Source organism: Zootermopsis nevadensis, unplaced genomic scaffold, assembly GCF_977971745.1.
Source record: "Zootermopsis nevadensis isolate Lab colony 2312 unplaced genomic scaffold, Znev_1.0 Znev_ptg000019l, whole genome shotgun sequence".
Taxonomy (NCBI): domain Eukaryota; kingdom Metazoa; phylum Arthropoda; class Insecta; order Blattodea; family Termopsidae; genus Zootermopsis; species Zootermopsis nevadensis.
In genome coordinates, this window is record NW_028259151.1 from 1,892,109 (window position 1) to 1,906,656 (window position 14,548).

Consider the following 14,548-nt stretch of genomic DNA (forward strand, 5'->3'; position numbering starts at 1 on the left):
GTTAATGGCATTGAAAAAACAATCTTGTATTCCTGGTGTCAAAACAAGCCAAGGCTAGACTGAGCATTGGCATAAATTCAGAGAAGCCAGGAAGTATAAAAAAAGTACTATTTTGTGCATTTATGTGAAGGAGAAGACATAATGCAGATATAAATTCTTTCCACTAATAGGGTATTGGATGCTATTCTGTGGGGATCTTAAGACATGAGTTTAATATAAAACTGACCTTATAACAAAGTACACAGCTACTGCAGCTACTGGTATTATCAGTAACAGCAGCAATGCAGCCCACTCAGCACCCATGCCACCTTCGTTTTCAGACAGAGTCTGAACAGGAAGTTTCAGGCTTGCAAAACTGGACTCATATTCACCATCCTGCCAATTGAGTGCCACCAGAGTCACATCATATAATATGCCAGGTTCTAGGGGTCGGTTCCAGTAGACATTATCAGAAGTGCCAGATATTATTGTTGTATTATCACCAACTTTGAAAATCATTTCTTCATCTTCAGGCTGAAACATGCTATAAAAATTTCAACAAAGATCTGTAATTTTCACCAAAAACACACAGATCGACAATGATATATCATCAACTCTGAACTGCCTTTTCTTTTTCACACTGAAGCTGAAATAGAAAATTTTGAAAATAGCTTAGCTCATGTATACTGTGTTATAATACAATAATTCTAGGGATGTCACTCATATGACTAAATGAATTATGTTTGACTTTCTTCATGCTCCCAGAGAGTGAATTTCAAGTGAATAAATGCACAATGTCCTATAGGTTGAATATGGCTCACTTCTCTGCTGTGAGACAGCTAATCTTCTGTAGGGTGAACATGATAGCAAGACACACATGCTTTGTGTCAGAAGCATCACACATTCACCTTCTCAATATTGGTACGGAACATTCATTATTAAAATACAGAGATATTTCTCTGAGCAACTGACATTCTCAAGAGAATTCTGGTTCGTGATGACCACATCATAGAATTTCTCACAACTAAGTGAGAAGTTCACTTGCACAACAATTATTAATTACAGAGAAAACATGTGAAATGAGGACAGATGTCCAAGGTACATAACACTATTTCAGTGGCTTTCCATGGAACATTTTAATTTATTTATTCCACCTTACTGAAATCTGAACCCATTTGCCAGGAACAGGAGCTTTCCTTTAGTTCCATTCATCCAAGCACTGCACTGTTCAGACAATGTGGTCTTCTCCTTTCAGCTTGAAAATATATGAATCGATAGTGGACTTCAAATAACATGGTTCTGACTAGCAAATTATATACCTGAGAAAAGACCCGATACCTTTATTATCATGCAACAACTTCCAACTCTTTCGAATCTTAAGATATTATTTTCCAAATAAAGCGTTTTGTAGATTTTTCACATAATATCCTGATTTAAACTGTCTAAGGCATAATTGCTTTTGGTGTTTCCTCTGGCAAAATTTCATACTCACTTGTTAGTCAGTTCACAGTCACATTTTTGTATTCCTCTATGATACCCTCACACTTTTGTTGAATAAAATCCATTAGAGAGTTTACAAATTACCTTCCTTCCATCCTGATATTCCCTTACACGAGATCGAATGTGTGGTTAGGATTTACTATATAGCACATTTGCCTCATACCATGTTGTTGCAGATAGAAGATACAAGAAGAGCAAGATCCTGCACTATGTGTGGTTTCAAGAACATTTGTCATTACAAGATACCACTAACAATAACATATAGAATGTGGGAGACCTGTGAAGAGCCAATGTCTTTGAATAAGAAATACATTATCGCCCATGCTCAGGTCACCATTCCTCTAGTCATGCATCAGTATCTACTCATGGTGCACCCTCTGGGTCTGTTGTAGAGGGAATGAACATAAGCTGGCAGGCAAATAGTTATTACCGCTACATACAGTGACTCACAATTTGTCAAACAGACACACTTCCACGTGAAACTGCATGGTTGAGCAAAGATACAGCTATTGTGAGTTGAAAACAACAGAAATTAGTACATAAGTAATTTATTTGGAGGTTTTGTTGATCTATGGGAAAAAACTGTACCAGAAATGGTATGCCAAATAGCTCAGACAATTGAGAAATTTGAGTTATTCAATATATAATCATATAACAAAAAGCATTTTGAAACTTGCAACGAATGAAATGGTTCTGCATGACTCAAAAATATATCGAGAAACTGTTAGAGCTATAAAACCAGAAGAGAAATTTAAATTATTTACAAGCCAATTTTAAGATTTACTGATCCAGATTGGAACTATTCAACCTGTCCAATTAGTAAAATAATGGAGAAGGAAAAATAATTAAAAATCAGAATTCTGTCATCTGGGTTGTTGTGCTGTGTAGTCTACACAGCGCAACAACCCAGAAGACAGAATTCTTCATACTCACCACTGTGAAAACCTCAAATCTCAAATCATTCAAAATCCTGTTTTTACAAAGAAGAAAACAAGACAAACGAAATATTATTTTGGACACAAAGGGTCACTAATGGTTGCTCAGAGTGATACTGGTTTGTGCTGAGGTAATAAAACCAACTACTGCAGTGCCAGTTGGGAGTGAAAATTGTTGGTCTAATGCTGGCACTTGAATGGTGGTTAGGGGATTAAAGACATGGAGGGCATCATAAACTGATTAAATAACTGATTAATTTGTTTATAACTCACTCAACAACACTGGTTTTTTGAAACTGTCAACACACTAATTAATCATAATGAATACTTAAAAACGTAATCTTAACATTATTTTTTGTACTTGTATAGCCTCCACACGAGATGAAATATTTATTACTATGTATGGTACGTTAAGTGTGGAGGTTTTTGTTGAATTTTGGAGTAGATGTTTGTTATACCTAACCTTTATTTCTGCAGCAATCCATGAATGCCCACCATTTATAACATTTGCTGTCTTCAGAATTAATTCCATCATTTCTATCTTTTTTACAGAAGCAGGTACTTCTTCCTTATCAGATGATACAACCACAAAGTAGGAGCTATAAAAGACAAAGAAAACACAGTGAATAAGCAGCAAAATTAACTTCTTTTAGAATAAAGTCACATATTCAGACAACCCACAAAAATTAGCAAGGAAATCTGAAGAATTTCATACACTTTGTAAAAAAATTATAAATCTCCTTCTTCTACATCAATTTTACTCAGAAAGTGTCAAATGTAATATGTGTATCCCTCTTGTTTTCTAAATTTGGCTGTCACACATTACTAGTTTTAACCACTTATGTGTAGTAATAAATGAAAAATACAGTTTGAAAAACTTGCAGAGTGAGTGCAATGTAAGCAGACTGATATGTGGGACAGTTGGTTTAATTATTATGAAAGAATTTTATTAAACTTCGAATCTTTGAATTGATGTTTTCTTGGTGTTTTTCTAACCCAGAGATTATTAGATCTCAACAGTGCAGGTTAGAAATAGGGGTTGTTAATTGACATGGGCATTGTTTACCTTAACAACCAAGACAACAGAATTAATTGCATACTGAATATGACTGACACAGTAAGGAAAGAATCCACTTCAGTCTACATTGAGAAACAGACAGGACCTTCAAATTCAGTGGAAGAATGTGTAAAATCAATTGCAAGACTCTCTTATTAAAGCTTATAGCGTAGCATCCTGTAGTGTAATGTTGATTTTTAATGTAATTATTCATAGTCACATTTTCACACCAAATGTTCATTAATGGATGTTTGTAGTCATCGCACTGGAACTGTATCCCTTATTCCTTCTCTTCTTCTTGTCTCAAATAATGATAAAAATTGGGATAAATTATTGTTTTTACTTAAAGTGGTTAATATGTATGGAAATGCCTGGAACTGCTTCATGATTTCAGGTGTATTTTGTATCTGTAAACAATTTCTTTTTATATTTGTGAGTATTGCATTGTGTATGTGTATGTATGTGTGTGTGTGTATATATATATGTCTGTGGCATATCACCTTACCTGAGCTGTGTGTTTTGTGGTGTACCATAGCAGAATAATGTGATGTATGTTGTACTTGACCAGTTTAAAAGGGAGTGAAGGGTTTAGTGTGTTGCAAATCTATGACAGTGTTTTATATGTTATTATTTCATAAATTCAGTCACTATGATCAATATTATATTCATTCACATGTAATTGTTTACTGGCTAAGAATACACATCATTCTTTGTTCAGAAATTTAACTTTCCTGGCTTTTTTAAACCTCATTTTCCATTGGACCTATTCTGATGCATTCTCCCTTTCATCGTCAGATCCTGACAGGCATAAGAAGAATCACAGACCAGTAGAGGAACATGACATGACAGAAGAACTCACTAAATGATCTTGGTGTTGTTTCTTCAGAATCTATGAGATTCCTTGTCCTAACTCAACACCAGCAATAATCAATTTAAATTTTAAATCCCAAATACCTGCCATTATGTTTATGGTCTGATGATTACAGCACCCATATTATTCAAAATGTTAGTGCTATTTATAAAATAGTTTTACAGTAGTCAAAGATACAGGACTATTTGCACAGGATAATTCAGTTCAATGGCACTGCAAGAATACTAGCTTTAGTATTTTATCATTATTTTCAGGTACACACAGCACTTCCATATTTAAGACAAAATTGGAGTTCATTTCTGTCTGTATAATTCAGTGTTTACACATCCCTTTCAATTAAATTTCTCACCTCTCTTTAGTAAGAAACGGATCAGCAGGTGGAATAATAACCTGAAGTGTGGTATTAGCTGTATAATCTTCCACCAGTTTAAGTTGTGAACCAATGTCAGGTAAAACCAACGATGTTTTCACAGACTTTATAACAGCAGGTTCACCAGGTTCGACAGTCATCCCACGAACAGACACCTCATATTCTGATGATGGCTGCAGATCTTTCACCTGTAATGGTAAATAATCTGTGGACGTTATCTGGAAGTTCCAAGAGGAAGCTTAAAACCGGAAAGAGTCAAAATAGAATCAGGGGCTTATAAAAACCAGTTTACATGGCAGAACCTACATCTAGGGAGACCCTAACCAGAGAGTTTAAAAGGCCCAGGTATACTAGTTAAAGAGGTTAACCTTCTTATAAGACCCAGGGGCTCAATGTGGCCTAGGAGGTCTTGATTATGGCCATGAATTAAAGACATCTTTAATACAGAGCGTCTATTGAAATCCTGCTTTGTAGTTTACTGTACTTTATGTGGCTGCTAGCTGATTAAGTGCATGAGGATGCACAAAAATCAACAAATGTTTGCAGTTCAAGGTCAGCTAGGCATCTACCCATTTACAATCTCATCTAAGATGTGACTTCATTGTTTGACCATTTTCATCCTACACACAAGTACATTTTGGTTAGTTTCATTGCTCCTTCTGGTCTGAATTTATTGATGTTAAGGTCATGTATTGTGGTGTGTCCTGCCATTTCCAACAGTTACTGCCTATCAACTGCCACCCTCACTCTGCATCCATGAAAGTCTACAGAGAATATTCCCTACATAATTTCAAAAGGATTGCCCCTGTATAATTCCACCCTAACTAGCCAAAATCTGCCAAAATTTGTGATAATATAATTTATCATTATACATTATAATCAAGTCCAATCTAGTGTCATGCTGTTTTGCTTATATCAGCTATATAAACAACTCCCTGAAACATTCAGCTGCACAAATGTCATACACCAGTAGTTTTGCATTAACAAATAAAACCCACTCAGATAACAAAGCACTTACAGTGACTTAAGGAGTGTGTGGCATTGTAACTTTGTGTCAGCAATGTAAATAATGGCATTCCAAACCCAAGCAATTATAGTAAATGAGCCTGCTACTGGGAGAGTTTATGAATACAAATTGGAAACTTTTCCCAGAAAAAGATATATAGAGTTCAGTTATCCAAGATCCTGGAAGAACAGTTAAAAAATTTACTGCTTCCTTTCATAGAACTCTTTCAGAATGAAAGTTTTTCACACACCCTGAATATGTAATACACAGCAAGAAAACACACATTAGTTTGAAATGAGTTACAAAGATTATCAGAGTAAGGAAGTTAAATACTACACAGGAACGGTGCAGTTTAATTCACAAGCTGTTGTGTTTGACTGACGAGTGTAAAAGGGCAGTTTTAAGTGTTGACAAAAAAGAAAAGAAATGTGTGCATTCAAAGAAAAAACATCCTGGTACTAGCTAAGAAAATACTGCCAAATATTTCTCCATTTTATGGGGTAAACCATCAATCAGCATTCTGTTGAAGATGTTCTACAAAAACAATATTTTAAATTCACTGCAACCCCTGCTTAAATCTAATATTGGTGGTGGACAAATTGTGGCACATTAATGGTATTTTATTGTGTATATTACTATAGGGATAAGCTAACAATAAATGTTTCTTCAAGTCAACGTACAGAAATCTAAAGGGCCTATAAATAAAAGTTGTATTAAATAATTTAACAATTACAGTCTACTCCAATAAAGATGCAGCAGCAAGACTATGTCCAAAATAAAAAGTTGTCAGGGAAATAACATTATGTGGTAGAAGAAAAATTCTTGTGTTGAAAGAAACAAGCATATGAAGGAGCACAAAATACTGATGAATCTTTGCAGGAAGTGTAAATTTCAAGATTAACTTACTTCATATGAATAATTCATAGGATGATTTACTGTAAACTCCTTTTCAGGAAGTTCCCTGCTTCCGTTCTGTCTTCGTAGCTGTGATGAAAGTAATTTTACGCTTATGAAAAATTTCCTTAGAAGGCCATTAGTAATGCTGGGATGTTGCCATGCTAATTGTATGGCATGAGGAGTTTGTTTTATAACCCGCAAGTTTTCTGGACGTTCTGGAGCTGTGAACAAAGTGAGACCATACAGATCCATTACTTCATGTGTTGTAGATTGTCATGTGCACATACATAATACATTCAAAAATTACATTGCACAAAGGCAATCTGTCAACAAATGTGAACAATAAGATATTTCTTTTCTATGTTTACTAATTTTGAATATCAAAACACTATCCAAAGATTTCATAAGACATAATATGTTATTATTCTATGAAAAATAATATTATTTATTTTATACATTTCTGTATCAACAAGTATAAAATGAAAAGTATACTCAAGTACCTTATTCAAGTATGTTTTTGAATTTATAATATTTACACAGAAAGTTTTCTAAAACAATTTCCTAACGTAACAAATTCCACATTTGTCAAATATACCACATTCACATAATCACTGTAAGCATTTTAATGAAAGTTAATAAAGTTCTTTGTTAACTGGTTTCATTTCTGTTATTTTCTTTTAGTGCTTCTCTAGGTCCTTCTTCTTATGTTATTACAAATTAGAACAACTCATTAGTGATTTATAGCATCTGATAACAAATCAACTACATAATTAATTCCTTGGAGCAGAATTCTTTTTAAGAATTTAATAGTATGTTCAGTGAAGAAACAAAATCACTATCTCCTATGGAACCTGCTGATTGAACACATACGATGTTCACAAGAGCCCACTACCAGTCCCTGTTCTGAGCCAATCTAATTCAAACCCCACCACCAACCTCTACTTCCACAACACCGGTTTTAACATTATTCTCACATCCATGCCTAGTTCCTTTGAATGGGCCCTTCCATTCTGGGTTTCCAACTAAAATTCTTTGTCTATGTTTCATCTCCCCCATGTATGTTACATGTTAGACTCATCCCATTCTCTTCACTTGTCTGTCCCAATATTATTTGGTGAAAAGTATGTAATTTTCTCCACCCTGCTGTTACACCATCCATCTCCGATCCAAATATTCAACTAAATACCCTGTTGTAAACACCCCCAATCTTTGTTATTCCTTTTCACTTACACAGAGCAATAGATAAAATTACACTTCTGTATATTTTAATCTTTACTGTGTCATAATTGGTCAGTACATGGTGAGTTTGTAACAAAGATGGGTTATTAACATTAATGCAGTTGCAATTACAAATATGATTACAATCAATAATCTTTGATTCCTGCATCAGCAACCACTGAAACATTATTACCAGACATAACTATCCTCTATTAGTTATAGTTCTGTTCACACAGTGAATTCATGGGTGTTGAACACTAAACTATGTGCAATGCTGTGCTGCCACAAGATAAATATTCTCTGTTTCTTAACTGTCTGTGTGATTGATGAAGGACTCCCAGGTTACAACCCATGTCAGGTGGCTGAATGGTGAATAAACCACATCTTCTGCCAACATTTCGAGAACAATCTCTGCTTTCATCCTCAGTGCTGCTTGGTAAACAGTCCAATCATTTGTCATGCGCTCACTGCTGGGAGTCTTTCATCAACTTCAGTTACTACAAAAGCTTCACTTTATAAATGTCTTTATGACTGTTCACTGTTCATCCACTAGTAAGGTGTCCATTGCTAGGGTCCTCAGATTCAACATGTAAGACTCAGTCTCATTTGCCACAAGCTCAACAATACTTCAAGTCTCCTAGCCATCACTTATTCACCTTTCTTTAAAACCAGCACTGTTTTTATAAATTACACCATGTTGCTAGTTCAGTCTACTCACTTTTTGAAATTTCATAAGAGGGTTACTGTATCCTTTCAAAAGGTGAAAGGGCAGGGCATGAAATCCTAGACTTGTGTGTGAACATTGCTTTGAAGCTCACTACTTGTAATTCTTAATTGGGGTTTACAGGAAAAGGGGAAGAGACCATGCAGCACTGATGAGATGTCATGGCTATTACTCAACACATTATTTTCTTATATAGCCAATGGGAAGACTACAGATTCCAAGCTGTATAACAGCAAGCTTTCACCAAATTTATTCTGCTCTACATGAATGCAATTTTGATTTATTACTTAAGAGAACAACAATAACAATATTTATTAATTGAAATTCCATTACCATGCCTCTTGATATTAGTATTATTTTAAAATAATTTATTGATTTTTTCCTTCATCTGGTCTGTAGCATCACCACTACATTATTATTTAATTTACATTCAAATTCAACCATAATGTAGATATTTAAACTTTCATGGTGATTCATTATTTTTGGATGCTGGAACCATGTATAAGCTAACTTGTCAACACATCAGAGAACTACATTGCTTGCGTGATCAGGGCTGAAGAGGGGAATGTCAAGAAACAGCTGATTTATATTAGGAATGGAGATAAATCAGGTCATGAGATATGGAAAGAGACAGGGATGAGGATGGGAGAGATGAAGCCAAGTCCAGGCCAATAGGAAAGAGCACTGATAGAGGCAGTGTGGTTCTCCAAAATGTCAGCAACATTTCAACTTCCACATGGTTGCAGCATTCAAAAGCAGGATCAACTCCAACTATTAATTTTCATACAGAATATCATATTAATCATGTTTCTGAAACCTACGTATTCAACGCTATTCAGCTATCAAGCAGCCTGTTGTACACCTTCAACCTACTGTGTAAGCAATTATCTGTAAAAAAAATCCACATGATAAACCATTAAAGGCCCACTGTGTCTTTTAAGACATGGCACTGGTATCCCTAGTTGGCCCACTGTAACTTTAAGATAAAGTGCGCATTACATCACATAACTTTGCTTCATGATCACCATTTTAGATAGAATAGTACCACTAGCAGAAAATTATGTATGTTTAAATGTTTTAACCTACTAACATTTCTGATGGCTATAAGATATTCATGTTTTATAAGATACTTTGGTGGCTATGAAACATCACAAGATTAAAAAAAGACCAATTTATTGGTTAACTGCTCTTCTTGTAGTTTTAAAATTTTGAAGCATTTTTCTAAATATTTAAATTAATTTTGATATGTACTTTGAACAATTTAATAAAGACTGTCAGTGGGCCATTCACAAAAAATGAGACTAATTGCAACTTAAACAACGCTATATATCAACAACCAAACTGCCAGGGAAAAGTAATATTCTGACACTATCTTGTGTTTGTAGTTTTTCCATTCTGAATGATCCTTGACCTACAATTTGGATGTTTATCAGGCAAGAATTCATATTGCATGCTTCATCAGTCACTGTACAATGGATTCTTACCATTTACACAAGAAAACACCCAGAATAGGTAACATCTGTAAAATCTGAGACCACAAGTTGAGAAGTAATTATATCATTACTGAGGTGTGAAATCAAACCTAAGAGTAGCATAACACAGCAACATAAAATTCCAAAGAGAGACTACACCACATGAAGTTATGACTGCAAACACTTCCATTGGCTGGAACAGAACACAATACAACGTTGTTACCTACCAAATGGTGGAATGCATCAACAAAGAACCTAACCTTACCATGATGCTCTATGTCATAACAAGCAAGCTTCGCCCTGCAGCCAGCCACATGCTATGACATAAATACGTTGAAAATGGACATAGTCCAGCAGATGACAAGTTACTTTTCCTGAACAAGAGCATCTATGTGGGATTTTTTAACCCACAAATTTACTGTGATCCTAAGCCCAAGTACATTTCTCAGCAGTGACACACATGCTAACACACAAACATAAAGTAGCTAGCACGTGTTATATATATATTTGCATGATTTTTGACAATTTGGGAACTTTACTTTATTTAAACTGATACATCTTAAATTTAACTTTTAAAACAATACTACCATGGTGCATATACTTGTTGAACTAATGTACATGTACTGTCGACTGATAATGGCCTCTTGGGCTGAAACACATGTGGTTTCAATTTTTTAATCTGTTGCAATAATAACCAGTAAGTGATTAAAGGTTGTCAGTATACAGCTTTTTTTTATTTTGATACCTCACAGAATGATGAAGTACACAATATTAACCAACCTATTAGTTTATCAAATCTAAAACTTCTTGACGATGGTGAAGAGTCAATTGAATAAAAAAATTCTTGGATATTATCCATCCTCTAGTAAATATAAAACGTAAAAAAAGACGTTTCGGAGATGGGACTCTATCTCCGTCTTCAGATTCCTACACAGTTGGGCCCACTAGATAGAGCTAATACCTATCTCCGGACAAAGTAAAAAGGTGAAAGTCCCGGAATAAAAAGACATCACCACACCATCCATCCGTGGGACGTAAAAGAATAGATATTAGAAATCAAAATTCATTAAACACGATAAAGCCAAAAAAACAAAAACTCACAAAAGGTGGGAATAAATACACATGAATATTAATTCAAAAATCGATGCCCAACTTGGACTTCTTCAGAGATGACAGGTATCCAAATAGGAGATGAATCCAAACTAGGCTGGCTGATAGGATTGGCAAGTAGTGCCATGTGTGCCGCCTCCTTGTATTTTCTGTAGACGGTATTGGGTTCTGTTAATAACACTCTGGCTCCATCCCAACAGACATGATGATCTTCGTTCGCATGTTGGGCCAATCTGGATTTCTCCAGCAGGCCCTGTCTGAAATTATATTTGTGTTCCTTTATGCGTACCTCCAGAGGTCTGCTGGTTTCGCCGATATACCATCTACCACAATCACACGGGATTCCATATACACACTGCCTAGTCTGTCTCTCGACTGTTCTGGGTCTCATGGAACTCAATAAACCACGGAGAGTGTGACAGGGCCTGCTGGAGAAATCCAGATTGGCCCAACATGCGAACGAAGATCATCATGTCTGTTGGGATGGAGCCAGAGTGTTATTAACAGAACCCAATACCGTCTACAGAAAATACAAGGAGGCGGCACACATGGCACTACTTGCCAATCCTATCAGCCAGCTAGTTTGGATTTATCTCCTATTTGGATACCTGTCATCTCTAAAGAAGTCCAAGTTGTGCATCGAGTTTCGAATTAATATTCATGTGTATTTATTCCCACCTTTTGTGAATTTTTTGTTTTTTTGGCTTTATCGTGTTTAATGAATTTTGATTTCTAATATCTATTCTTTTACGTCCCACGGATGGATGGTGTGGTGATGTCTTTTTATTCCGGGACTTTCACTCTTTTACTTTGTCCGGAGATAGGGATTAGCTCTATCTAGTGGGCCCAACTGTGTAGGAACCTGAAGACGGAGATAGAGTCCCATCTCCGAAACGTCGTTTTTTACGTTTTATATTTACTAGATGATGGATAATATCCAAGAAAATTTTTATTCAATTGAACCTATTAGTTGTTCTAGTGTGCAATGCATGAGGCTAAAAATATGAAGCAAATGAAACACATCAATTTTGTACAGTCCTTACCTTTTTCCTGTGTTCTGACAGTAAGAGTCACTGCTTCCCCAAACAAATTTGGTTCCTTGTTTTTAGCTGTAATCTGAAACAAAATATTTTCCTTTTGTCAGTTTCATAGAATAATAAAGAATAGCAATGTAAAAGGCCAAACAAATATTTAATTTAAGTCGCTATATTTCCTGACGGGATGCACTTGCATATGAAAGTACATTTTTAGCAGAAGCATAAGTACGTACTTTGGCATAGGATAAAACGGTATAAAAGTATAATGGAAAATGGTAGAAGACCATCCTTCCATCCCACAAATTTGAGCATCAATCACATCAGTATTAGTGATTGTAGAAAATTAAGAAATAAGAGTTTCAACTAGCCAATAACGACATAACTATCACACTACATTTCATGAAAATCTGATTAGCCATTCTAAAGTTATTAAAAGGCATATCACACACGCTAAACAACCGCTGACAGATGACAACATTACTATGGCTAAAAGACAACAGAAGACACTAACAGAACAAAGGCATAAGGTCTTCTTCTAGTAAAGATCACCTAAATCTAAAGAAATGAATGACTGATATTCTGCAGTTGAAAATCCACTGACTTGTAGCAAACTTTCTTCGTGTGGTCACTAAAGGAATCAAAGGAAAAAACTGCAGATGAAACACATAAAGATTTCCTGCTAAGAGATTATTATAGATGTACAAACTGCAGAGCCAATCCAATCCGTTAAACACGATCTAGCAGATATTTTCAGTTCTGTGTGATGAAACAACTGCATTATCACTTACCTTGATACTGTAATCCTTATTTTCAATAATTCCATCACTGGAATTAAGTTTGAAGCAAATCTTTCCTTTCCAGTAATCACACTTTTCAAAGTTATTATGCACAGCTTCCTTGAAATCATGGCTGTGAGCAGACTGAAGCTTGTATTCCACCTTATATTTCTCTAACTCTCCACAAGGAGGGAATGGCGCTTCCCAACGTAAAAATATCCAACTACTTCCAAATGAAAAGGCAACTGGAGAAATGACAGGCCCAGGCACTATAAAAAAAAAGAAAGCAATTTGTACATTTCAGGCAATTGTGTTACCAGAGTGAAAGGAAAATAATATCACCATTGCCAATACACCAACTCTGAGATGGAAGAAACAGAAGCATAATTTAATGTTTATTTTGTTTTATTTGTGATGTATAAAATGATGCTGTCACTGTGTTAAACTATATTTTGTTTGACGATTTATCAAAAATGAATTGGAAAGGATGTAGAAGGAAGTAGTCATGACCTAATTTTAGGTTCTATCTCAGTGTTTGCCTTGAGGAAAATTTTACCCTGGGTCCTGCTGAATATGAAGTGAGAGTTTAATCATTCAGCTATGCTGTTCTGTCATAATTTAATTTTATACACTGAAAATTTGTACATCAACAATTTTTTGAAGTGTGAATTTGTAAAATGACTTTTGTTTAGACAGGGAAAATAAATCATGACTGCAATCAAACCACCTGCTTTATTAGTTAAACCAATATTTCTATTGCTATGCTGTCAGAAAAGAAACCTTTAGATTTCACTTTTATTGGTCGCTTGCCACATTTATTACAATTGTTGGGGAGAAGGGGTTAGGGCTCCTTGCTATTTCACCAGCCATTAGGTGATATCAGTTACTTGCAAACATAAAAGGGATGAAGAAGGCCTAGAAAGCAGCTTTTATATCTTCCTCTGTTCAGAATTGATTGCAGATGTGTTGCAGACTGGCTTTCATTCAGAGAGGGTGGAATGCACAATTCTGAGAGAAAGCCATTATGTGCAGTTACCAATCACTCATCATCATGCTATTTAATCATGTATTAAGAATGTAGATTATGCCTAGTCCTGAGTCTCCCTAACCAGTCACACTTGTCAAAATTCATCAAACACTATGATTCCATAAGACCCTGAAGACACCTGGTGAACTTTAATCATACCCATATTGATAATGACTTGCTATTATTTTAATTGTTCTGATGTTCAGTATTCTTGTAATTACTGAGTTTGTTGTGAATATCTTGATAGAACTCTTATTGTCTGAATGTTGACTGAAGATGACTATATAAAAATACATTACACTTTGTATTATTATATATATGTATTGTTTCTGTATATGTGTATTATTTTCTGTGTTTTGTTTAACAAGAGGTTATGGGATTTATTGCATTTTTAGAACGTTACAGGGGCTTTTAATAGTATAGTTGGTAGTTGGAGGAGGGATGTAATATGCTTGTTTATTACTGGTACAGACTGTTACTTATCAGATCAAGATTATCTGTATGAGCATTATTTAAGTGTATGGTTTGTTTGTGGGTGTAGCATACCTGGTATTTTTAAGAATGTCTTT

At 35.1% G+C, this 14,548-nt stretch overlaps 1 protein-coding gene across 3 annotated transcripts in view; it reads right to left on the minus strand.

Annotated features, from left to right (window-relative positions):
- The window catches only part of LOC110831290 (uncharacterized), a 68,793-nt gene that overhangs the window by 10,416 nt on the left and 43,829 nt on the right, over nt 1-14,548 (minus strand). The window contains exons 19-24 of one of the 3 annotated variants that reach the window (XM_022067127.2): nt 12,965-13,221; nt 12,183-12,255; nt 6,625-6,836; nt 4,692-4,900; nt 2,878-3,013; nt 227-513 (exon numbers count right to left, since the gene is read on the minus strand). In XM_022067127.2, coding sequence (XP_021922819.2) covers nt 227-513; nt 2,878-3,013; nt 4,692-4,900; nt 6,625-6,836; nt 12,183-12,255; nt 12,965-13,221 — 1,174 coding nt within the window. Of the gene's footprint in view, nt 1-226; nt 524-2,877; nt 3,014-4,691; nt 4,918-6,624; nt 6,837-12,182; nt 12,256-12,964; nt 13,222-14,548 lie in introns of those variants that run through there. The other 2 variants (XM_087351394.1, XM_087351395.1) reach the window with 2 other exon arrangements.